Below are 27,849 nucleotides of genomic sequence, written 5' to 3' on the forward strand. Positions count from 1 at the left end.
ACAACATATAAGCTTTGCAGACTGAAACATGAAGAGATATGGGAAAAGTAATCTGAATTTTAAAATATGTATTTTATTATGGCACAAATATTTTAATATTAAATAAATGTACAGTCTTTCTGTATTACAATCTGAGCTCTCAAGATAAAATAATCCATCCTGAAAACAGATTCAGTTTTGATTAATATAGCAATAATATTTCTTTTCCCTTCTATAACACCTTTCATCAGAGATTTTCCAAGTATTTTACAATAATTATGGAAATTCAATCTCCCTCACACCTCCCACCCCCGAGTGACGTAACTAAGCACCCTTATCCCCATTTACAAATGGATAAACAAGAGGCACCAAGAGATAAAGTGACTTAGCTAAGAGTATATGTGATGGGACCAATCCTGCATTCAATACTCAGGCAAAACTCAGGCCATTTATGGGCGTTTTGCCTCAGTAAGGATGATATTATTATTATGCACTCATTTAAATAAGCCTAGCATGGTCAGTTTTCAAATTGCCTGACAAGGAGTCTGAAATGTAGGAAAGTTTAAGGGGAAAAATAAGGCAGCTCATAATGACAAAGTAGACAAGAACCAATACTTTGGAAGCTGGTCTCCAATCGCTACAAAAACACCTGTAAATACCAATTTAAGGACAGATCCTGCAGTCACTAATCAGGCAAATGTAATTGCTCAATAGGAATTTTACACTAAGGATTGCAGGATCAGACCCTTAGCTGTTTATCTTTTATTACAATTTAGTAATGTCCAGTTTTTAGGGGAAGTGGACACAATCTGCCATGTAACTATGTCCATGGAATGCTGAACAAACTATAAAGACACCTTTTCTTGGAGAAAACCAAGAAAGCAAAAATTAGCACCTTCCTTGGAGTTCAATTTGATTCGATGTCTTCATCCACTAACTCAACTAGTGGAGCATGTCTGTTGGCCTGAGAGCCTTCTTGGTAATTAACCTTCTTTATTATTCCTGCCTTTGGAGCCCTTATGGTATGCTGCATAGAAACAAGTGCATAGATAAATCAATAGAATATTTAAAAAAAATCTCTCTTTTTTTAATAACAATTCCATCTTAGTACAATCAACCATCTAAATACTGAGCAGAGATGAGATTAGATCAAATCAACATTTACAACTTCTTTTGACACATTTCATTCTTCTAAAATGTTATTTTTATTCTTGAAAGAACCTCATTTTCAAGTTACTTTGGTCTTTCCTCTTCAATATTTAACTGGAGAGGAAAACAAAACACTATTTGGGGTTACATTTTGAAGCACAGATATTTCCATCTTGTTTTACTTCATTGTTCCTTCTTAAAAATAAATTAGACACCTGTTAAAATAACTCAGTTTTAGTTCAACAATGTTAACCATTTAACAGGTCAGTTCCTTTGAAAGGACTGCTGATGCATTTAATATATTTTTGTTTGGTGGACAGGAAGTGTTTTTATTTAACAGATCTTAGGCTAAATTAAGATGTGATTACCAACTGCTTACACACCAAGTCCAAATTTGGCTCATATGATTATTATATCATGTTCATTTTCCATTGTACCTTTTGTTGCCCTGATAGTTTCTACATAGGATTAGTCTAATAATCAAAACAATAACAAATAATTTCTTATATCTTAGCAAGGATTCATTTAAATTAACGTCTTTATTTTTGCAATTTAACCTTTTTATTTTAAATAGTAGCACAAATATTTAGGAACTACTCAGGGAAATTATGAATGAAAGACACGAAGAGCCACATATGTAACATGGATACCAATGTTACAACCACCCAGTGATGCACAATTACCAAAATAAGTTTTAATAATTTTAAATTTGAATTAATTTTCTCAGTATGCAGGATTTTACACAATGTTATCAAAATTTATAAAATATTTCAAACACTAGCTTAAATCTGTTACATTATTTAGTTCACTCCCATACACTGCACTGTCAAAATAAATCCAAACCCAACCAGCTCAAACTACAGAAACTGGGATAGTACCAGCAATTTTAGCCAATGCCAAGCAATGTAACAAAACATGATAGAACATCCCACCTACTGCTACATTACATTTCATGTTGACTCTTACAAAGAATCTTTAGTCTACTCTCTGTAACGCTTTATGTAAACAATAATCAACAGGATTACACACAAGAAAACGCTGGGTCTATATTTAGAGAGAGAATCACTGCTTGCTGAATTTCAGCATAAAGCAACAGCAGATAGTAATATCATGTGTTTAAATCACGGTGAGAGAAAGTAAAGTAAAACATCCAGATTATGAAAGACGGTTTCGTATTGAAAATAATGGATAATTTATTTCTGAGGCATTTAAAGAGCTAACAAAATGAGCATTTACAAAAATTACCGATAAAAATTATACATCAAATATTCTTTGATAATAATGTACCAGTAAACATAATTCTCTGACATCCAGTCAGATAACATATTAGTTTTGCCAGATTTCAAATGGTGTTGATGATGAAACAAGACTGAATTGTACAATATCCCAATAAACCCAACCCTAGATTCATTTCAATATCACTGGAGTTTGTTTTTTTCTTCCCAGTAATTAAACCCTTTTCATGTCACTCACCTCCATTTTCATAGCTATCATAACCATTAGAGGGTCTCCAGCTTGCACCTTGTCCCCTGCTTTCACAAATACCTACAAATTCAAAGCAAGCAAGGATTGAAAAATCATGTATGTCCATATAATCAAAATCACTTGCACAGGATTTCTACCTGGACATCTGGCTAGCAAAAGAGGTGAAAGTTTCCTTCAGAGAAAAGCTGAATAATAAAGGCATCTTCTGGACTTGGGGATTGGTCCTGCTTTGAGCAGGGGGTTGGACTAGATGACCTCCTGAGGTCCCTTCCAACCCTGAGATTCTATGACTAATCCTTTTCAGTAGGCTTATCTGCCATGAGGGAATAGATCAGCGAGCCTCTAAGGTTTCAGCTCTAGAGACATGTGGCTGAAAACCAATTAAAAGGAAGAAATTTAATTAAAAATGGCAAGTTTAGCCAAATGCTTAGAATTTTTAAAGGGCTCTTCCTGTGTTCTGCAGAAACAAGACCAGGAAGTCTGGAAACCACCTGTACAGGTGAACAAACTGAGGGATTTTCTCCAACTGGAAGGAGCCAGGGCAGCCTCAGGATTGACATGCTTCCCCTGCCGCAGAACCTATTAGAACCTGGCTATGTAGGAGACGTTCAAAAAGGTTTCCTTTTCCCTCCCCATCCCACATTTGTAACAATCACCTTTTCAATTGTCCCAGTCATAGGTGCTATAGCACCTCCTTGAGTTCCTGTTGCACTCGCTCCAGATAAGTATTTAGGTACTGGAAGCCCAATTTGTGCACTGCCTTTCTACAGAAAATTAAATAAACCAAGATTGAGTTAATGTCATAACACATTACAATTGGTACAAACCTTGTTTTATATTTATAGTGACAGAAGTGAATACATTTGTTACTAAGTAATTAAGTAGTTTGTTTATTAATGTGGATTTCACATGACATTTATCACAAAGTCATTTAATTTCCTTTAATCATTTTTACTGGAAAAAAACGGACCACCTTTACCATGGAAGCTGGGACATTTCTTCTTCAGAAGTACTACTGCTAATGCAATGCAGAGAATGCCAAGGTAAGCTGTCATGTTAATCTGAATTTATTTTTCAAGGCTAAATTGGACTTCTCCTCCTCCAGCTCCATCTTGATTACTTTTATTTTTCATTATTTTATTTTAAAAATGAAGTACATTAAAATAAAAATATCATAACTCTTCCTCATGCATACTTTTCAGCAGTAAATTATAACCAGGGTTCTAGGGAACAATTTAAAATATTTTTTTCCAAATATTATTTGCATCTCTTTTGATTTGGTAATTGCAATTAATTTACTCAGTTGTAGATTATTAGTTACCAACTTCTAATTATAGTTCTAAATCTAGCAAGGATCTGAAGATTATGGGCTGCTATAAAAATTGAAATAGTGATACATCTCACCCCCCTAAATTTAAGATTACCCGTCTAAGTCCACTACACTCCATTTCACAATCCTGCTTACCCCCCTCAGCTGGGATTTTAAATCTCAGCTGATGAAAAAGAAACTTTACCAGTGAGAAGAGGCAAATAGTGTTGTCCAAAATGACCAGCTTAGATTTACAAACACTCCCGTTTACTATACATCTCAGGTAAGTCAAATCTCCGTCATTAGAAATGTCTCCAGAAACATGGAAAGCTTCATCTTTTATCTGAAATACAGTTGTTACTGTTAAAAGATGTTATAAGCACAGAGCCTAACTGTAATTTTGTAACCAGTCAGTGGCACAATTACCTTAATGGGTTACAAGCAACATAGTTCAATTTGTGTCCATAAATGAGTTCTTCTCCCATTCTCAGTTTGTGCATCTACCGACTAGGTATCAATGCATTGTGGGAAATGACAAGTTTCAGAGTAACAGCCGTGTTAGTCTGTATCCGCAAAAAGAAGAACAGGAGTACTTGTGGCACCTTAGAGACTAACAAATTTATTAGAGCATAAGCTTTCGTGGACTACAGCCCACTTCTTCGGATGCATATGTTCCATTCTATATGCATCCGAAGAAGTGGGCTGTAGTCCACGAAAGCTTATGCTCTAATAAATTTGTTAGTCTCTAAGGTGTCACAAGTACTCCTGTTCTTCTTTTTGTGGGAAATGGGTGAAGCTATCTCATAGTGTTTCAGCAGTGGAAAATGCCCAGTGCTTCAGTACTCAGGGCTAAGAAGAAAGAATGGCCAAACCGATTATACAGGCAGGATAAGGGGGTCCTGTCTGTATTGTATGACCCAGTAAGCCTAAATGCTATGCTGTAGTCATACAAAGGAGCATTTACAGTCATAGCAAATATCTAAACCATGTTGCTGATGATTGAATAGAACACTGCATTCTCTCTTTAGAATAGTATTTCCAGGACAAAAATCATTGTTATAAATGGACATGCTAGTAACCATTTGCATTAAAGTGTTAACATACATATTTAAATGTCCTAAGTCACTCCAGTCTGTGGTGGATAATATTCAGTTATATTCTACCATGTAGTTTTCCCTCCCATGTTTTGTTTTGATTTTTAAGGGTTTTCCTCACAGTAAGTGCAGATTAATTTCTTCAGTATCTCTAGAGAACCTAAGCGCTCACGACCCTATTATCTCCCAGGTGACATAAAAGGACAAGACTTGCTTAACAGCGTATGGTTAATTTCTTGAACAAAAAGTTTAACAAGAAATTGCTAGAAAGAAATCCTAGTTTATGAAGAATGATTTATAGGCTGAATGAACTACCCTTGGGAAGGGATACAAGTTACTCTCCATAGTAAGTACCACTTGTTGTCGTTCTCCCCCTCCCGCCCACACTGATGGGTGGCTCTGCCAAAGTTAGATAAGCAAGATGACAAAAAGGAAAGTTGCACTTGAAGGAGGAATACTGACAATGGAGGCTCTGAGGAGAACTTCTGGATTAGGGAAAGTGTCACAGACAAAACTTCCAAACAAAGTTAAGGAAGGACTGTAGAATCAGACTCTAAAATTGGATTATTTATGCCTAGAAGTCCTTGGTCATTACTGACAATCCAGCCAAGGTTGATAGTAACCCAAATTAGTGACCATACGATGGCTGTTTGATATTCCACGTGAGTAAGATGATGGTCTCAGTCCAATTCCAAATGCACAGGTGTCCAGATTAAATAAACCTCCATTCCTACAGGAAATAAGTACCACCACTGTTGGGAATCGCAGCAGAGAGGTTAGTGATTGGTTCATTCGCCACAGCCTGTTCAATCTGGTGCCCTTCCTCTTCCTAAGTGATCCTTCCACAACAGGATTGAGACAACGTGGAGAATCTTACAGTACTTCTAGCATGCTATCCCTGTTCTGTACATAGAGGATTTAACTTTTCAGAGATGCTAATCCTGTACTTTTCCAGAATGTTAAAGATGAAAAATTGTATACATGAAAATATTTATTGGTTAACAATAGTTTCTCTCAGTCTTGTTCTTATGTTAATTGCATTAAAATTAACTTCTTGAGCCAAGAGATCATGCTTGTTCAAGGCCTAGATGTGCAGAGATATTGGAAATGGACGTAAAAATGAACATTGACTGTTCTCTTTGCATAGGTTTTACTTTCTTTAAATCCTTCTTCACCTTGGACTCAGCAATTTGCTGTTCTAATATTAGGTTGTAAATTATTCAAGGAACTTGGCTGAGCTGCATCCCCCCCACACACATATTAAACCAGCCTTGGGTGAAACTCAAGGAGTTCACCACTAAAATTGAAAAAAAAAAACAATGTTCTGCTGCTGATAAAGCACGACACACCCCCCTCCCCCCCCCCAGGAATGTCCCTAAGAAGAGTTATAATCCTCAAGGTTGTAAAGTAGACACACCCAGCACTGGGAAATTAGGGAGGAAACAGAAAGACTCAATACATGGTAAAATAAGCTCTAACCAGAGTTTTTATGCTGACCACCTGCATAAACAGAGAAGGTCACAACTAAGTTACAATTTGGGCATGAAAGATACAAATGTAAAAAACTTGGGCAGCAAGGACGACACCTAGGTGCCAGTATGTAATTGGTTAAAATTTTTGTTATTTAGGAGTGTGGGATAATGTGATAGGATTAGTACATTTGAAGGAGGTAGCTAGATTTATCTATATAATGTATACGAAAAACAATGCTCTTTGGGAACTGTTTCCGGACTGCAGTTCAACATCAAGCTGCCGGAACTCTGATCTCACTGCATAACCATGACATGTAGAGGCATTGCCGGGAACCCCCAGATGAATGGATCCTAACTGGCCATCGGGTGAAATAGATGTTTAGAGCACAACTGTGTAAAGCTCTTTCACTGGGAAAAGGTTCCACACACCCGTAAAGCCCTGAGCCCATGGGCAGGGGCAAGTACTCAAACTGACCTGGTTTCTTTCTGAGCCCTGTGGGTAAGGATAAGTACCTTACACCCTGAGCTCTCGGAAAGGAAAGGGTGGGGGTGCCTAAATTGACCAGGTCACGCCTTGAGCTATCGGTAGGGTATAGGTGGTGTGCCCTAAAGTGAGCAGGTAACAATGTGAACTCTTCCTGATTATGAGGGGTGGTGGTGAGGAAGGGGTGAAATGTTGGCATTTCAAAATGCTCAACAATGATAAGAGTGTCATCACGTGGATTCTTAAAATGTGTGGTCTTGAGATACAGAATCCATAAAATAACCCTTGTATGCACCCTAAAGCAAGGTTGACCAAGTGGCTACCCCACTATATATAATTATGATTCTGAAGACTATGTCATACAGCATACGCAAAAGAGAGCCAAATTAAGTTTGCACAAGCAACCTTAATAATGGCATTTTCCAGCTTTTGAGTGCTTTGTAACCTTAATAATGTTCTTTAACATGATTTTTGTGTGTTAATTTCCTAGGTTTTTAAATAAGCAAACTGAAAAAACAGCAATTCCATCACATGGTGGCATAGTGACACCTACATGGGTCATCAGCAAGTTTGGAACCTTTAGCTCAATTGCACAGACCTCTGCCACTTGAGCTAACACAGAACTGATAGCAATAGTTGGTTGTCATCCTTTATGTGGGCCAGCCCTTGACAGGGAGGAGACACACGCAATTTGACAGTGTGTTTCACAGATATTTGGTGGCAGCTCAGGAATCTTGGATTACATTCCAGAGTCTAGAGATGATTTTGCTCTAGTGAGCACTGACTCTTCTGCCCTCTCCCAGGACTCAGGACATCTTCTGCCCCATTTTCTCCAATCTGTCCTTGTCCCAGTTCCCAGGTCCTCATCCTAGTTCTATTCTCCTTGCCAACCCTGTCCCAGTCTCCACTTATCATGCTTCTCATCGCAGCCCGTCTCCTTCGCTGAATGTCCTTCTCTGGACTCCCTGTCCTAGTCTCCTCTCCTCCAACCTGTTTTGTCCAACCATTCCGAGTTCCTCTCTGCCCCATATCAAATCTGTCTCTCTCCTGCACCCTTCCAGTCTCACCCACTCATGTTTTCCACCCCAACTGATTTGATTCCCAGTCCCAATCTCTCCGCCACACTCCTCATCCAATCTCAGTGTCCACTCCCCAGATCCTTGTCCCAATCTCTTTTCACAGCCAGTCCCAGCTTCAAAGATCATAAAGCCAGAAAGGACCATAGTGGTGATCTAGTCTGACCTCCCTGAATTAATTTCTATTTGAACTAGAGCATATTTTTTTGGAAAAACATCCAATCTTGATTTTAAAATGCCCAGTAATGGAGAATGCATCACAACCCTTGGTAACTTGTTCCAATGGTTAATTACCCTCACTGTTAAAAATGTGAGTCTTATTTCTAGTCTGAATTTGCCTAGCTTCAAATTCCACCCATTGGATCTCGTTATAGATTTGTGTGATAGACTGAAGAGCCCTGTGACTGTGATCAAATCCCCCTTAATCTTCTCTTCGATAAAGTGAATAGAGTGAGCTCCTTGAGCCTTTTGCTGAGGCATATTTTCCAAACCTTTATTTATTTGCATGGCTCCTCTCCCCCCGTGTCCCAGCTTCTCATCAGAACTGTCTCCGCTCCCCTCTATCTTCCTTCCTCCTACCGGTTCTCAGTCCAAGTTTCCTTGCCCAGCCAGTCCCAGTCTCCCTCTCAGCCCCTCCTCTGATTTAAGCATACACCTACTGGCTCGTAGTACGCACTCCCCATTTCCCTTCCTTGCTCCTAGTCTCAGTCTCCTTCCTCAGCCAATCCCAGTCACCCTCCCACACCAACTCCCAGTTTCCCTCTCCCATCCCACCAGTCTCCAGTCCCAGTCTTCCCCCCACCCCACAACACCAGGTTCCTTGTCCCATTTTCTCTCCACCAGTTCAGCTCTTACCCCCTGTGAATGAATTCAAATGAGGCAGCTTCCTCCCCCACACTGATTGGGCCCAGCAGAGGAGGTCACCGAAAGCACAGGACAGACAGGTTCCTTGCTTTCCATTCAGATGCCTGGACCTACCATTGCAGGGAAAATGCTACTCAGCCCTAGACAGAAACTTCAGGGAATTTAGTTGCTAAACGTAAGAAGTCTGTACTGAGCACGTGAAATCTGTGGTTTTTCAAAGGCTTATAATATGGCCAAATTTGTTTGGATTTTTGTTGGGATGGCAAAAGGTACATTCCTGACATAGCTTGTCCCTCTGCCACATATCAAGACCCTGCTCCAAAGCATGGGGGAGCTAGAGTATTCAAAGATAAGACCAACAGACACCGTGTTTTTCCTTAGCCTTGTCCTCAGAAATGACAATCATTTTGGCTGAAACTTTAAAAAAAAAATAATAATAAAAAAAAATCAGCATGAGGCAGACACCCGACATGGAAAATTTCAGACCAAACATATAAGATTGGCACAGTTATAAGCAACTGAAAAAAGGATCTTGTAATAAAAAGTGTTGGACAACATTAATAATAGGTGATGCAATCAGCCTATATCTAATAAGAAACATACAAGTAACAGAGGGGTAACCGTGTTAGTCTGTGTCCACAAAAACAATCAGGAATCCGGTGGTACCTTAAAGACTCACAGATTTATTTGGGCACATGTATCTGAAGAAGTAGGGGTTTTTACCCACGAAAGCTTATGCCCAAATAAATCTTAGTCTTTAAGGTGCCAAGAAACATACAGCAAATTAACTTTATTCATCATTATGATGAGATCAGTTACTAAAGAGTATGAGAAAATAGAACTTTACCTGCATGTTATATGAACCGTCATGATTGTAATTTATAATTATGTCCACATCTGTTTAATAAAATATTAAAAAAACAAGATTTATTTGACTTAAAGAAAAATTAAACTTAAAAACAGAGTTCAGAGCATCTTTTTCAAATGAGAAGGCCAACAAAAACAGTTAGACTAGCTCAGCAAACTTCGTAGAAGGTTGTTCTGACATTTAGAGCAAAATTTTCAAAGCTGGGTGCCTAACCCTAGGTTCCTAAATCCGTATTTAGATACCTGAATAAACTGACTAGAGTTTCAAAGGTGCTGACCATCCATAACCCAGTGAAGTCAATGGAAGTTGCAGGTGCTTAAGTCCTATGAAAATTCGATCCTTTATTGAGGTGTCTAAATATGGATTTAGAATCCTAAATTTAGGGACACTTTTTAAAAAAATGTGGCCAGTGTCTCCAGGAATCTGAGTGTGGTATTAACCATTATCTTTAAAAATGCTGACTGGAGCATGTGATCTTTGTGGGTTTCCCCTCCCCAATCAATCTTAAATAAACTTTTTCCTACATATGTTTGCTCTTCCCTCTTCCAAATCTTTACAACTTTGTGTGTGTGCATGTTGAAATAACATGGTCTCAAACACGTTACCCACAGCTAGTCACTTACTGTTTTCACCATCTAGGAGAGTCAGGTTTCTGGTGTAGGATATATTTATTCTTCTACCGCTGCTGGATGCAAATGGTGAGAATTTATCTAAAAGACCAAATACACAAACAGTTGATGCTGCATTTACTGTATTACAAATAAAGCACATAAGAACGCTTAGCATGTACTTAGTGTTTTACATCTTCAAATCACTTTATTAACATTATTAATTATTATTATATTGTTATTAAATATTTATGTTGCACCAAAAGGGCTGAACCAGGTTGGGGCTCCATTGTCATAGTTACTGTACAAATATATAGTAAATGACAGTCCCTGGTTCAATCAGCTTACAATTTGTAAGACAGGATATAATAAGTGGATGAGGGACAGAAGTAGACTGAGGGTAGGACAGGGGGGCGAAATAACAAAAAATGGTGGCATAACACACACTAGGTGCATTTACAATTCTCAGTCAATCATCAAACAGCAATCACAATTTGCTACCCGTCTAGCCATTTTAACCCTCTAATGTATAACTGTAAATATCCTCTCTTAGAGATATGAAAACAGACTTCAGAGGTCACTGAAGTCAACGGAAGTCCTTCCATTGATTTTGGTGGGTGTTGGATCAAGCTGTAAGTGACTTTAAAAGTGCTCACAGTCACAATGGAAGAGCCAGGAATATAGTGCAGGAGTTCTTAGCTCCTAGTGCCATGCTCAATCCTCTAAACCATCTTGCCTCTCCAGATCCTGTCTGGGATCCAGTTCGTGTTTTAATCTGAAGGTCCTAGGGCTGGCTGAAGAAACAGTATTGATGGACATTTAAAAGACTCTGAGCTAGCCCTCCTCACTGGAGAGAAATTTGCAGAAATTTTGAAGATGACAGGAGCAAAGTGGAAATGCCCACACGTGCAAAAGAAAAGTTGTGTGTTTCTATCTGAAATACATTAGAACACTCCCTTTTTATCTAGTGAAGAACACATGCATCACAACGGTGTTATACTTAATCTCTGTCACCTAAAGAAAGCTATGTCCTGCCCTCTCAGTGGATGGGAGTAACCAGATGTCAGGAGGTTAAACGGTGAGGCAACAAGGGAGTAAAAAATTAATGAAATGGACAAAAGCTCCGATTTCTGTCTTACCCCCTCAAAGGAAAAATAAACTAAAGGAAAGGGAAAAAATTATCTTACCACCAGACTGAACTCTAAAAGCATCTGTTATCATTTTCTCTCTCAGTATGAGTCCCAGAGCAGCCTGACACAAAATTTCATTTGGGGTTGCCTGTTTGGCTGGAAACAGTTCATCATGGTGTTGAGAAATGAAATTGGTGTGCACGTTTCCAGCCTCAAAATGTGGGTGTCCTGACAGGCTTAGTAAGAAATCAATATTGGTGCTTAGTCCTACGATCTGTCAAGAAAAAGAAAGACAAGGTGGGTGAGATAATATCTTTTATTGGACCAACTTCTGTTGGTGAAAGAGACAAGCTTTCGAGCTCCATAGAACTCTTCTTCAGGTCCGTAGAGCTCGAAAGCTTGTCTCTTTCACCAATAGAAGTTGGTCCAATTAAAGTTATTACCTCACTCACCTTGTGTGTCTCATATCCTGGGACCAACAGAGCTACAACAACACTGCGCAAAAAAACCAACCAAATAAAAAACCCACACACGTCCCAAATGAAAACAAAGAGCTGCTAATGGACCTACAGCTGTCTGCTCCACTGATACTGAAAATGTCTTCTTAAAAAGTGACATCAGTGCAGTACAGCACTGACAAGAGAAAGAGTAAACATTTCAATTGGTATATATCCCGTTATTTAAGAAACTATCACCTTTGAAGAACAAGGGTAGGATTTTCAAAAGCACTGCCTTTTGGCCTAATTCTTCCTTCGCTGAAGTCAACAGGAGTTTAACCACTGATGTTAACGGGAGCAGACTGAGGCCGGTGCTGAATGCTTTTGGAAATCCTGCCTCAAGTATTTAACGAGACATAGTCAACTTGAAATGTAGTCAATTAAAAAAAAAAAAGTTAAAAGGCTTTCAGGTGCTATATCTGCACCTGACTATTACCATTTTTTTTAATGATTAGAGTCTCTTTCTTCTGTTGCTGTGCAAAAGACTCACACAAACAACAGAGGAAACTGACTGGTTAGGGGAAATTAGTGAAACTGATTTGTTACAATGTGCTGTCAAACATATAGACTAAATGAACTTAAAAAACAAAACAAAAAACCAAACAAACTTAGAAAAACATATTTCTCTGATCTCTGTCAGTTATAATAATCTTCTGTGTTACTTCTAACAATAGCAGACAAAACATTTTCAGATGCATGATTTTTAAGTTGATTGTGTCCCTTAAAATTTATTTTTTATATCAGTAAATGTAAATAAGCTGCACACTGCAACTGGCTTCACTTCAAGTCAAACCGTTTGCATTAGAAACGTTATCTGCCTTGTTTGTTTTGCTTTGTTAAATAAGTAATAGTAAAATTTTAAATACTGAACAATCCTTTATAATTTTAGGAGTTACTACTTGACAGGGGCCTGAACTAGATGCCAATAGCCAAACTTTTTAAATTTTGAAAAAGTGCAGACTGCAGTTTAAAACACTACAGTTTGGGCTCACCTCTTCAATGGACCCAAACTGGAACATCAGAAGAACGGCCATACCGGGTCAGACCAAAGGTCCAGCTAGCTCAGTACCTTGTCTTCCGACAGTGGCCAATGCCAGGGCCCCAGAGTGAATGAATAGAACAGGTAATCATCAAGTGATCCATTCCCCGTTGCCCATTCCCAGCTTCTGGCAAACAGAGGCTAGCGACACCATCCCTGCCCACCCTGGCTAATAGCCATTGATGGACCTATCCTCCATGAATTTTTTGAACCCTGTTATAGTCTTGGCCTTGACAACATCCTCTGGCAAGGAGCTCCACAGGTTGACTGTGCGTTGTGTGAAAAAATACTTCCTTCTATTTTAAACCTGCTCCCTATTAATTTCATTTGGTGACCTCTAGCTCTTGTGTTATGAGGAGTAAATAACACTTCTTTATTTACTTTCTCCACACCAGTCATGATTTTATAGACCTCAATCATACCCCACCCCCGTCATCCCTTTTCCAAGCTGAAAAGTCACAGTTTTATTGCTCCTGCCTCACACGGCAGCTGTTCCAGGCCCCTAATCATTTTTGTTGCCCTTTTCTGAACCTTTTCCAATTCCAATCTATCTTTTTTGAGATGGAGCGACCTCATCTGCACGCAGTATTCAAGATGTGGGCGTACCACTGATTTATATAGAGGCAATATGATATTTTCTGTCTTATTATCTATCCCTTTCTTAATGATTCCCAACATTCTGTGCGCTTTTTTGACTGCCGCTGCAAACGTAGTGGATGTTTTCAGAGAACTATCCACAATGACGCCAAGATCTCTTTCTTGAGTGGTGACAGCTAATTTAGATCCCATCATTTTATGTGCATAGTTGGGATTACGTTTTCCAATGTGCATTACTTTGCATTTATCAACATAGAATTTCATCTGCCATTTTGTTTCTCAGTTATCCAGTTTTGAGAGATCCTTTTGTAGCTCTTCGCAGTCTGCCTGGGACTTAACTATCTTGAGTAGTTTTGTATCATCTGCAAATGTAGCCACCTCACTGTTTACCCCTTTTCCCAGATCATTTATGAATATGTTGAATAGAACTGGTCCCAGTACAGACACCTGGGGGACACCACTATTTTCCTCTCTCTATTCTGAAAAGTAACCATTTATTCCTACCCTTTGTTTCCTATCTTTTAACCAGTTACCAATCCATGAGAGGACTTTCCCTCTTATCCCATGACTGCTTGTTTTGCTTAAGAGCCTTTGGTGAGGGATCTTGCAAAAGGCTTTCTGAAAATCTAAATACACTATATCCACTGGATCCCCATTGTTCACATGCTTGTTGACCCCCTCAAAGAATTCTAGTAGATTGGTGAGGCATGCTTTCCCTTTACAAAAAACATGTTGACTCTTCACCAACAAATTATGTTCATCTATGTGTCTGACAATTTTGTTCTTTACTATAGTTTCAACCAGTTTGCCCGGTACTGAAGTCAGGCTTACCGGCCTGTAATTGCCAGGGTCACCTCTGGAGCCCTTTTAAAAAATTGGCGTCACATTAGTTATCCTCCAATCATTTGGTACAGAAGCTGATTTAAATGATAGGTTACAGACTACAGTTAGTAATTGCAGGACTACTAAGTTAAACCCTTTCAAAAAAACCATTTTTGCTTCTATAATAGCATTTTGCTACTATAGTGATAGCAGCTGTGTAAACAGCTTATGTAGAATCAGACTTGAAATCGTATTGGGTTCCTTGTATTATTTGTATTTCTGTTACACCCAGGATCCCATTGTGCTAGGTACTAAACAAACACAGAACAAAAGGATACTTACATTGTACTGAAGGAGGCTGTACCGCAACTTTCTCAATGCTGCTTGGCGATCCTCAGCCCAAACAACTAGTTTAGCAATCATGGGATCATAATGTACAGAAACTTCATCACCTAAAGTATAAATATGTAGAAAATGATTTCTAAGGACACTGACACACACCTTCAATGGATATGTTTGATGCTATTCTTTATAAGGCGATACTAGCACTACAGTAGCAACATGCACTGAGAGACCCAATGGCCAGTGCTCTGCAATGGCCATGTAGGAGACTCAAGTTTGATTTATGGACCAATCTCTCAATTCCAAGGCCAGCCTGAGTTTGAAATGTTACAGAGGTGACACAATTCAACATCAACCTTCTTTGCTGAATTAAGGCGTAGTATTGACAAGCTTTGAAAGAAATCCAATCTGCCTATCCCATAAAGGCAATAACTGGAGTGGGAAGATGATGATGAGATATTTAGGGAGCCAATTGAGATACGGTGGAATCCTCAGGGAGAAGAATTCTGTAGTGTGTTATAATTACGACAATATCCTATGGGGCAAGTTCTGGTCTCAAGCTAAGCACAAGATTAAAAAGCCGCAGCCAGAGGGAACTTGCTTGAGAGCACATTTGTAATGAGCTGTTCTTTTTAACAGATATTTTCAGTTAATACGGTCTTCAAATTTTACCTTGTCTGACCCCGGTTTCTATCCTGGTAAAACTGTCAGGTGGTGGTGTAGACAAGTGGAGTAAGGGTCCAGCCCCTGGCATGAAGTTATTATTAGGATCTTCAGCATATATCCTGGCTTCAAATGCATGGCCACTGAGTGCAATTTCTTCCTGCATTAGGGGAATTTTCTCTCCTGCTGCAACCTGTAAGTAGTACAGTAATTTTCCATTCACCAGGGAGCAACCCTAACAGTTCGGGTCAGAGCACTAGCACATGGACGCAGATACCTTGTGTATACAGACACACAAACTTTTGATTGTAGCGAATAACAGATGGAAGCTAAATAAGATAAAATTATACATATATGATCTGCACAAAGGCAAGATACAATCATTCAATAAGAACAACTGTAAACTTTAAGGAGGTCAAGGAGCTACAAAAAACACCAAGTCAGGTGCTTTGGCTGTCCTGACACTTGAATAAACATGGTTGAGAAAGAATTGCAATATATTGATCATTTTTGTCTTATTTCAGGCCTGGGTTTTCTCCATGACCAATAGATCTTACACTTTGATGTATCAGTTGCCCAACCAAGGAATACAATGACTGTAATATCAAATAGGAAGGGACTTTCACATTGCAACCAACTTAAAAAACATTCAAACACAAAACAAGTTAGTTCACTAGCTGTTTTCTGTATTTCCTATTTCAAATGTGTGTATTTGGATAACAATTTATTCCTCCAACTCAGCTGCTTGTTGATCCAGAGAGAACGTCATGATCCTATGTTTGTAATATCAGTCTATTGTCCGGGAATGAGAGCAATGCCACAAATTCTATATTGTTATCTGACAGCAGGATCAAGCAGAAAGAGAAGATGGACTGGGGAAGAAGGACCCTTCTTCTGAACACAAGTAACCTCACAAGTGATGAGAAACAAGTGATGGGTGAATAGTTTTAGGTTTTAATTCTGATGAATGTTGAAGTTATTCCTTCCTTTCTCCCCAGGAAGAAAGTCACAATTTAAAGGATTTTGAAAGAGGATTATTTCCAAAGTTCTATTACTGTAAAATGATCTTACAACATTCCACAAAACTGAAGCACAATAAAAAATGCTTTTTCTTCCTCTTACTGCAACAGTCCAATAAAAAAAAATGTGAGCCTATAAAGCACTGAACAATAAAAGCCTGCTCATCCAGAAAACAAGATTTTATTAGGGAGAAGAAAATCCTTCTAAGTGGCTGGAAAAACTTGCTAGCTGCCACTATTGCGAGAGTCTAGTCAATCACTCCCTTCTTTCATATACTCTGAAATCTGTACACAAGTTTAAGAAAAGGTTTCACAGGAGGAGTTTCTAATTACTCAGGATTTTTAAACTAATAGGTCAACAGGGACCTTTTTACTCCCTCAAAAGAATTCAGGAAAGAAAGCTAGAAAAGTAAGGGAGAATACACTAGTTTCAGGGTAAATCCAGGAAACATTTTAAGGGTAAAATACCGTGGAGAAATCTGTAGCAGGGTCATGGTAACCAGCCAGCAAGGACAGCCACAATCAGACCCCTCTCCCCACACTGGTCTCAAAAGCACACACAATTTCCATCCACAAGGGGGAAGTAAACGCCTGATGATCCAAGTTGTAGGTATTTATCGTTCCTCTAAGGAAGTGGTTTTCAACCAGGGGTCCACAAACTATCTCTTTAAGATTTCAAAAAGGATCCCCACCTCCATTTGAAAATTTTTAGGGGTCTGCAAAAGCGTATTCAGAAATGCAAGGGTAAACTAAGAATCTTCTCCTCCCACTCCCCATATTCTCTATATCCCAGTTAAATGCCTGAAGATCCCCCATCCCTACTTCTCCCTGACACTTTGAAGCCCTATACTGTGAGGAGGACTGTGGGGATTCTATTCGAAGCCTTTCCACAATGCTCCTTTATTAAATGGAGAGAGAGGGAGGCTGCTGTGGGGCAATGGGAATCACTCCCAACCATGGAAGTGAGAGATCAGCATCCTGCACACAATTAACGGCGAGCATTACCACACTGGACCACTGGATAGACACCATCATCCCTGCTACCCTTGCAACTAAAATTAGTTATCCCTTACCCTCAGCTGCCATTCCACCAAGTCAGTCCCTGTGACCATCTCAGTAACTGGGTGCTCCACTTGAAGCCTGGTGTTCATTTCCATAAAGTAGAAATTATGTTGAGAGTCCATAATAAATTCCACAGTTCCTGAAATATTTAATAAGCACACATTTCACTGAGAAGGCTTTCTACCCGGTGGCCATCTAAAGATATTTAGTGATTTGCAGTTTGACAAAAATGTTTTGACAAAACTGGAGAGGTGTGTTAATGGTCAGAGCATCAGGTCTGAAACACCTAAATTGCCTGAAACCACTGGATCAAATCCCAGCACACCTTTATTATCCCAAGACATTCTGTGCTGGTGGACTGCTACTCTTCTCTCCAGAAGCAGCTGCATTTCAGTAGGGTTGTGTGTATGATATTTATAAAGTTTTCAGGATCCTTCAGGAAGAACTGTCCTATGCTAATTTAAAAGACTTCCCTTCCAAAGAATATCTTAAAAAGAATCAGAGGTGTTAATATTTTTCTAAACTGGTTTTCATCTAGTAAATACACTAGAAACTACAGCTGTTTTCCATGGGATTATTTTTAGAGAAGGCCCTGAAGTTAGAACACTGATATTTTGTTGTTTGCGAGGTGTATGATAAATCACTTTGCACACGTAGTCTGATGTGCATTCAGAATATTCACCTTCAAATAGCAAACTATTTGGCTGAATTATTTGCTTTCAGACTTCTTAGCTTTTTCTCTTTTGTAGTCTTATACCACTCTTGGTAGGGGGTTCATGCTAAGTTTTGCTAGCTTAGAACTCATTAACTATGTGACAACTACATGAAAGTTAAAAAAATTGCTACAAGTGTGTATCATGTTCCAGAACAAGAAAACGTCATTTGACTTGAGGCTCAAGGCTCTATTAACTTAAGAGGAAGGCACTAGAAGGAAGTTAAACCTAATGTACCTGCTCCCACGTAGTTCACAGCTTTAGCTGCTTTGACAGCAGCTTCTCCAAGTTTCCTTCTCACTTCAGGCTCAATTCCTGGCTGTGAATGTAATGATGAAAAGAAATTGCACATTACTGAGAGTCTCACAGATATCATGCCTACTGTATGTGAATACTATGCCGTCTTTAAAAAACGGCAGTAAAATCCTGAACCATATTATATTTGAAATCTTTGCTTCCTGACCCAAGTAGCAATCAGCTTATGTCCTAAATCTTGACGGTAGAGAATCTTTGATAAATTGACAGAAATAAATAGAATATGCAAAATGTTGGACAACTAGAGGTTAAGTGGGAGTTTTTTCCCTTCTTCTGAAACATCAAGTACTGGCCGTTTCCCAAAGTAGGCTACCAAGCTAGATGGCACAATGGTTTAATTCAGTATAGTAAAATCCTACGTTCTAACCTTCGGTTTTGTCTCTGGAGCTCAAAAAACAAATAAAATAAAATGCAAAAAGGTTCTGAGATTGATTGATTGATTGATTGATTGGAGTAGCAGAAAGCAGACAGATGAGTACAAAAAATTCAAAATCATATTACTTTATAAACTCCATTTAGGAACCCTCCACTTACCCCAGGAGCTTCTTCAATGATTTTCTGGTGTCTTCTCTGCACACTGCAATCTCTTTCAAACAAATAGACTGCATTGCCATGCTGGTCACCAAACACCTGGACTTCAACATGCCTGTTTCACAGTAACAAAGGTTTCAATGTATTTTACTAAAGATCACTAAAGCCTCATTTTTGCAATCCGTTCCACCGCGGCAGACACTTGCACAGCACCCCATTGACTTCAATAGGGTTCCATACAGCTATAAGGGCCTGCCCTCTTGGATCCAATTGCAGATCAGCATGATGCTGTTAAGTGATTCAGTGAAACATATTATACCTCCTAAAGCCACTAGTTCAAATGGGATTTTGAACGTCATGATCATTGTATTGAAACTTCATGAGTTTAAAAAAAAAAAAAAAAGAGAGAGAGAGAGAGAGAGAAATATGTAGAGTCCGCTGCTTCTATATTAGTTTTTGGACTCAAGATTTTTTCTTTTTTAAGTTTTAAATCTGTGAATTCTACAACTTACACATAGGCCCTTTGACATCTCCTAGCCTTTGACGTGCTCAGGGGTAAACCTCTTAATTTGTAAAATATTATTCCAGGGGGCCAAACACCAGCTTGTGGCAGTTCTACTTATTGATGAGATAGGCAGACTTTTAGGTATTACAGTAATTTACCAGGGTCTTGATTGTCCCGTAGTTTGCAGCCACATGCAGTTCCCAAAGAAGTCAATGGGAGTTGCACGTGCACAACTGATAAGATAATCAGGTCTAGGTTTCTTTTTACAACGTAGGTGCTTTAAAGCTGTATTTAGAGATAGGTCAGTCTAATCTCCTGCTATCTTCAGCTGAAAGTATTTATATTTACCTACCTACCTACATGTTCAACAAGATGTATGTCAAGAATACCACCGCTTTGCGATAACACCTTGTATCTGTGTATGTCAAAAGAGCTTTATGAAAGTTAATGAGCTCAGCTTACAGCATAAATGTAAATGAAGTATTATCATCCCCATTTAACAGACTGGGGCACAGAGAGATTAAGTGACTTGTTTGAGTACATACAGGACATCTGAGGTAGATTATGGTTCTCTTCCTGACTCCTATTTCTGTGCTTTAAGCACTACTACACATTGCTTCCTTTAGACCTAAAGAATGGTGAGGTCAGAAGGCTGATGTACCGACTAGGCATGTCATTGCCATAACATAGTAAAATCTTACGTTCTAGTATGTGATATCTAGGTCTCTCTCCACAACACTACCATTAGGATGTTGCCAATATGTCACCAAGACAGCCAGATTTGTTATAAATTATCATTCAAAATCACTGTCATCCACTTCACACTTTGTAAAATTAATAATTCTGCCCTATTTTATGCAAGTGCAGAAAGTGTGTGCAATACTGTATAAGACACAAACTATCATCTTGCATAAAAATGTTGTACTAATTTTTAAAAATATTTTTAGTATTAAAAACATAATCCAATTCTCTCACCTTGGATTGTCTACAAATTTCTCTATCAGCACGGCATCATCATTGAAAGACTTCTTTGCTTCTCTCCTGGCTGATTCTAGTTGGTCCAGAAACTCCTTTTCTGACTGAGCAATTCTCATACCCTAAGATACAACATAAGGTTGTCTAAATATCTACTAAAGAACAAGTAAATAATAACAGTTACAAAAAAATCTCCACCAGTGTGAAAACCAGTGAATGATTAAAAGAATAATTAAAATATGTGTTTACCAATAAAAGAATTCCATTCTTTCTTATGCATCAATAGAACTATTTACTAACTTCCAAACAGTTAATCTTTGCAAATCCCACAGAAAATAAAAATGCCACTAAGGCTATAACTTAAAGATAATGTTGTTGCACTGGTGTAGTTAAGGACAGAACTCAATTTGACTTTTGGATCTCATGATAAGTTTTCACAGCTGGAAGACAGAAAACACTGTTTTTCTTTGCAAAATATGTACATTTGTTATGGAAATCATTGAGACAAACCTGGAGCTCCATCATGAAATTTTTATGCAGGCTCTTTTCACATTTCATCCGGGAGGTCATCAGGTAATAAATAGCTATACACTGAAGGTATCCAGATATTTCTAAGATTTCTAAGAATCTATTTATGCAACACTCTCAAATTCAAAACCACCGTTAAAAAAAATAATCACAACAGAGGCTGTCATTAAACAATGACTGAATCTTGTACAACTTCACCTATACAACATAATGGGCCAAATGTTCAGCTAGTGTATATTGCTGGAGCTCCATTTAAGTCCATGGAGCTCTACCAGTTTATACAAGCAATCTGGCCCAAGACTGACGAAATAAAAGGAAAGCACAATGAAAGAATTCACAATGCTGTGCTGAACATTATTTTATTAACTTCAAATTAAAAGAATTTGCTTCCAGTTACCTTACTGATAAGATTCCTTTTATAGAATTCAGTTACATAAAACAGAAGGTACGATGTAGTAGTAATACATATATTAGTAGCATAACTTCAAATCAGATAAAACAAGTTTGCCTGAGTTTTCCTTACCTTTCCTCCGCCTCCACGAACTGCTTTAATCATTACTGGATACCCAATACTCCTGGCATGTTCCTTTAGACATTCATCCGACTGATCTTCACCATGATAACCTTCAATGACAGGAACCCCAGCAGCAGACATTATAGCCTTGGAGGTGCTTCAAAAAAATATTTTTTTGATATTTAAAATGGCAATGATAATAGCTGTTTTTTTTTACAAGAGGCCTCTGATCTGTAAACACTGCACACATGCTTAACTTTATTCATGTGACTACTTCCATTTACTTCAATGGGACTACTCAGATGAGTCAAGTTATGCTGGTGCACAAATGTTTTTAGGATAGGGACCCTAATTTGGTGTAGTTCAGCATGCACATAATTTTTTTTATACTTAAGAGCATAAAAGGAACAGGAATAGAAAATATGCTCATAACACTAGTTAAATCACACAGTACATTAATACACATTGTAAAATGAACCTCTATGCAGGTACCAAATTAATTCAGATAATGTGTTTTATGCTTGATTAATAATGTTGATTTATTTGTCAAAGGGTTATTGATTAAGCAGCCCCTAATTTCCACCATTCTATTTATATCTCATGCTCTGGCCATTTTCCTTTGGCCCTAGAACGTGGCATAGGCTTCTCTTCCCATCAACACCATTCAAGAACAGCTACAAGTCACTGCAGAGACACGAGATGCTTCCTTCCACCACCATTGAAAGACTATGAGTAGAGCTCCCACAGTGCTTTCAGCCCTTTCTGACCCAAAGTGTAAAGACCTGGATATTGAACCTACATCCTTCTGTAGGATAGTGCAAAGCATTAATCCTAGAGGATCCTAGACCAGCCTATGCATGTAATTATTAAAATCTTATTAACGGAAAAATCTTGATTGTTCCTATATCTGTATTCATCCCAGAACTATGAAAAGTTTGGAGCATTGTACAACAGGCTATATAGAAAAATCAACAAAAATGCAGGGAGCAAAAGAGCTAAGTAAAAAATCTTCATTGATAATGAAGACAAATTCACTGAACTGTAAGTTACACATTGAAGTGAGTAACAAATCAGAAACAGATACCTCTTAATACCCATCTCTCTGATAGCAGATGAAGGAGGGCCTATGAAGATGATTCCCTCTTGCTTGCACAGCTCGGCAAACTCAGTGTTTTCTGAGAGGAAACCATACCCTGGATGAATAGCCTAAAACAGAATGAAGGTTACCAGCCTACTTTACACCAGTGTAACCCATATCACCCTAAAAGTACAGGTTTATATAGAAGGCTTTGTGGGGGGAGGGAGGGAAACATGGGATGGAACATACCCTGGATAAAAAATATCAGCCACCAGGAATACAATTTAAAAAAACTAAAGGGTGGGTAAGTAGGTTGGTCGAGCAGTTAAGGAATGGGTGATAAGTAATTATAACAAGACTAGCAATCAATAGTTAATTTGAAGGAAATTTTTTATGTTGCTTCATTCCTCTGTGGCTTTGTGCATGCTGTCTACTTAGCACTTGACCCTGCAAACAGTTACACCCATGAGTATAGTTAGGCCAGGCAGAATTTGATTTTTTTTAAATAATTTTAATGGATAATATCAATGTTTATTTTTAAGCATGTTTTTCTATTTTATCAATTTAATTTTTCACAGTTGCAAGAAACTATAGGCGGTATCAGGCAAGAGGGTGGGTCAGACCACTTTTTAATGATCGTAGATGTTGGTTTCAAAAAGTTTAAATTTATAACCATTAAAACAAATTGTCAACATGAAATCAAAATATACACAATAAATATCCTTACATTCTAATAGGTTCTCAAGTAGCATTTTTCTTACTTTGCCTATCTATAAATTTCAATTATTATTGATGGGAAAAAAATTTTTTTGGTCAATTTTTATGTGTATGGTGAAATTGATGTTTACTGACATTTACCGATAAAAATCTGATCCCTCCAAGCCTAAGTATAGTTAGTCCTATGCAGAGTCCCCTTGATGTCAGTGGAACTCTGCTCAGAAGTAAATATATTCGCAGGAATAATTAATTGTGGGACCAAGATTTTAGATTATAATTTAAGCAATCTGGAGCAGGGAGTGGTTTTATTACCTGGGCCTAATCCTGCAAATATTTCCATAGGAGAGTAATGTTACTTATGTAAGTAGTCCCATTAAGTAAAGCAAACTAGGTACGTTTTGCGCTTCAGGTCCTATGTAAAGGGCCTACAACACTTTATGCTGCTTGGATAACATTTTCAAAAGTGCCTGAATGACCGAGGAGCCTAAATCTCATTTTCAAAAATTACGTCAGGATTTAGGAGCCTAAACCTTATTGAAGTTACTTTTGAAAGTAAAACGTCAGTATTTTTGAAGATGTTACCTTATATAAATAAAATAATATCTCATGCATATAAGTTTTGATCAAAGCAGACAACCTTTAATTTAAAATGTCATTATTTTAACTATAAAAAGAAAGCATCTTAAAACTACATTGTGATTTGAAAAATACAATAAGCTCAGAACAGACACAAAGAGGATAATACTACTGTATGTGTTGTTTAGAACAAAATAAGTTGCACCTTACATAAGAATGGCCCTACTGGGTCAGATGAAAGATTCATCTAGCGCAGTATCCTATCAGAGGATGAACAGAACAGGTAATCATCAGGTGATCCATCTCCTGTTGCCCATTCCCAGCTTCTGGCAAACAGAGGCTAAGGACACCTTATATGAATAAACATTTAGGGCACTTTCCTCAGTAATTTTATCTTTACTTTTTAGCTCAAACCCAATGGTTAAATTAGAAATTGAATTTTCCCATGCACTCAGAGGAACCCATTTAACTGTTCTTAAAAGCAGACACACAGTTTTTCATAGGGAAACCACAGCATAAGTAAGGCCAAATCAAAGTGCGTAATTTAGGAGGGGCAGCATAGTTATATTTACCTGTGCTGTTGATATTTTGGCCACTCGTATTATTTTTTCCATGTCTAAGTAGCTCTGCTGAGAGGCAGCTGGACCAATGAAATATGCTTCATCTGCCTATTGTAAAAGAAATATACATTACTATTGGATCAAGTGTTAGACAACTGAAAAACAAATTTAAACCTTAATTCGGGGGCCCATTTTATCATTTATAAAAATGCTAACATACAACAATTTAAACTGTCTGCTCTTCAGAAAAGAACTCAACTGGGTGAACTTAATTTTGTCATTTTTTATAGAAATAGAGACCACTGGCCACTAACCTGGACCTTTCTTGAGTATAGAAAGCGAAACTGTCTGCTGTTTTTGTGATGTCTTCAGAGGTCTAGAATAAAACTCAACATACTTTTGTTTGTGATTCAAGCAGAATTTGAATCTAGGTCTTCAGAAGTGAAAATCTACTGCACTAGCCCACTGACACCTCCTTTGATATTGATACCATTTAACAGAACTCTTCCCCATACAATTTAACTTTCATTTAATAATTAAAGGCCTGATCCTGCAAACTTATGCATGCAAGTAACTTTATTCACATAAACAGGCTCATTTAAGTCAATGGAACTACTCATATGAGTAAAATTATTTGTGCGCATAAGTGTTTGCAGGATTGAGCCTTACGGTTTTAACTAGTGTACTTCACCATTGCAACATGCATGGAATTCTTGTCTGCATCACTGTAAACTCCTACAGACTTCACACCCATCTTTCTGGCCGTCCGCATCACTCTGCATGCAATTTCTCCTCGGTTTGCAATGAGGACCTTCTCTATGTTTCTTCTTTCTATTTAAAGAAACAAAGTCAGGTTTTACACATATATGACCAATCTTTACCTTTCCATGTTACATGATATGAAAATACTATAACAGTTTACATAATATTACAAACTTCTATTACAATATTTAGTATACTACTTAAATACTACATTGTTATGCTTTTTCAAAAAATGACTGGCTATTACATGGATTTTGTACCCTTTGTATCAAAAAGCGTCTATGAGGAAAGAAAATTACAAACATAAATATGACTAAAGGCAAATGAAATTCCTTAAAATCTTTTCATGACATATTTCCAGGTGCTTCTCATTAGATCTAATATACTGAGTATTTCTTCGGAAACTTACTCAATTGAGCACTTATAAAATAAACTCTAACTTTCTAATTTCTCCTATAACTAATGTTCTTGAGTTAATTTCAACGCTATTAATGTTATAAACATATTTATAGCATATATGGATAAAGAATAGTTTAATACCTGTTGTTGAAGCAAATTTCAGGCATCTTTGTCCCCAAATCCATTTTCTGCACAAAACAGTAAACAAATAGAATTATAATAAAGAAAAAACATTAAAGTAGGGTATAACTGAGCTATTTCTATTCTTTGGTGCAGCAAGGATACTAATACAGTTTTGAAGTTTTTAATCACTTAGTATTTATATAGTACTGTCAGCATATATGAAGTTGTATGCCAAACATAAAACAAGTTCCTCCCCAAAGGAAGTTACATGCACAATAGATCACAATCCAATCCAAACAAAAACAAGGCGGTAAGGGGCATTAAGACTGGAATACTTAGAGGAATAGTTTTTGGGTTTTTTTTAAGCTTTTAAAGGACATTGTGGTCAAAGTGTGGTTATTGAACAGGAGGTGGTTCAAGGTACACAGCACCATGTGAAAGAATGTATAAAGTCCACAGAAAAAGGGTTAGGTGGAAAGTGGTGGTGGACTCAAGAGAGATGTTGCCAAGAGTGAAGAAACAAGCAGGAAAGCGTTATGAGAACTTTGGAACAGAACTGTAGGTTTGTGAATCAAATACAGAAATAGCGAGCAAGGCAAATTAGAGATATTTAGGTAGAGAATGTTATATGGGCAGAGACACGTTTTAAGTAGTTCACTTAAGTGTTTTAATTGGCACATAAATTAAAATTTAGATTGGATCACTGGCAACAACGTGAAAGAGACACACTTGGCACAGATGACTAGATCCTGGTGGTTCAACTTGGACAGTGAGTTTAAGACATAACTTTGGTTAATAATCCACACCTTTGCTAAACCACACCAGCTAAGGGAAATAAACAAAATTTTGGCAATCCCCTCTGCATGTAATCAGAAAGAGTGCAGAAAAGATATTCAGCCTACAATGGTTGAGTATGGATGAGATGGATACTAACCATTGCTTAGGAAATGTCTACACAGCAACTAGACACCCGTGGCTGGCCCGTGCCAGCTGACTAAGGCTCACGGGGCTCGGGCTGTGGTCTGTTTCGTTGCTGTGTAGATGTCCGGGCTCGGGCCTGGGCTCTAGGACCTGGCGAGGTGAAAGGGTCCCAGAGCTCAGGCTACAGCCCGAGCCTGGAAGTCTACAAAGTCATGAAACAGCCCCACAGCCCTAATCAGCTGGCATGGGCCAGTCGCAGGTTTTTGTTTGCTGTGTAGATATGCCCTTAAGATACCACTATGAGAGAGGTCTTAGTAATAACCTAAAAGAAATACAAAAGTAATCACTGGGGGGGGGGTTCTAAAACTGAGCTGGATGTTTTATGTTTTCTTTTATGTCACCTGTTAAACTGTACCTAGAGGATGAACTGTACTGAGTTTTTATCACAGGGCTTTAAAAAAATATCGTTGGTGGGGACTATTTCCCTCGATCCTGGGGTCACGGGGGGGGAGGGGGGGCTAGGCTGGGGCGGCAGCTGCGCGGTGCCCGTCACCTGTCCTGAGCGCTCCGCGAGCACCCAGCAACGGGGAGGCCTCCTCCGAGGGGCCGCTGACAGACCCGGAGCCCAGGGAGGGGCTGGCCCGGCGGGCGGGGGGCGGGCCGCCCACCTGCAGGCACGAGACCACGGTTGGTGTGTGCGTGGGGAGGGAAGGGGGCTGTCCCGAGGGGCTCCGGGCTGGGACCCAGGGGCCGCCCCCCCGCCCCGCACTCACTGGTACTGCAGCGCCCACAGGCACCGGCGGCCCCGCTCGGTCACCAGCACCGTGGCCGCCATGTCTGCGCGGGGACGGGAGCCGAGCGGGGTCAAAGCAGTTGGAAGGCGGAGTGGGCGCGGGGGCGGACCCGTGTCTGTCAGTGCCGGGGGCGGGGCGAACGCACAGGGCCGCTGGCCAATGGCTGAGCATGGGGAGGGGGCGGGGCCTTGGGGCAGCCCTGGGCAGGGAGAGCAGAGAGGCCCCCTGGTTTCCAAGTCCCAGGGAGCCTGAGGTGGCTCCAGTTGATGGGCCAGGGCT

General features: G+C 38.9%; 1 protein-coding gene across 1 annotated transcript; it reads right to left on the bottom strand.

The window, feature by feature from the left end:
- Nucleotides 1-53: 53 nt before the first annotated feature.
- On the bottom strand, nt 54-27,643 carry MCCC1 (methylcrotonyl-CoA carboxylase subunit 1). The gene is made up of 19 exons (XM_054039819.1): nt 27,550-27,643; nt 25,874-25,920; nt 25,263-25,402; nt 24,584-24,679; nt 22,725-22,846; nt 21,650-21,797; nt 20,599-20,720; nt 19,122-19,233; nt 18,510-18,591; nt 17,571-17,698; nt 15,488-15,671; nt 14,816-14,925; nt 11,576-11,792; nt 10,404-10,490; nt 9,760-9,809; nt 4,128-4,265; nt 3,270-3,377; nt 2,602-2,673; nt 54-1,006 (listed from the first exon to the last, which is right to left on the bottom strand). Exons 1-19 carry the CDS (start codon nt 27,609-27,611, stop codon nt 887-889), a joined length of 2,145 nt encoding a protein of 714 aa, XP_053895794.1. The 5' UTR covers nt 27,612-27,643; the 3' UTR covers nt 54-886.
- Between the last annotated feature and the right edge of the window lie 206 nt (nt 27,644-27,849).

Source organism: Malaclemys terrapin, chromosome 9 (assembly GCF_027887155.1).
Source record: "Malaclemys terrapin pileata isolate rMalTer1 chromosome 9, rMalTer1.hap1, whole genome shotgun sequence".
Classification (NCBI taxonomy): domain Eukaryota; kingdom Metazoa; phylum Chordata; order Testudines; family Emydidae; genus Malaclemys; species Malaclemys terrapin.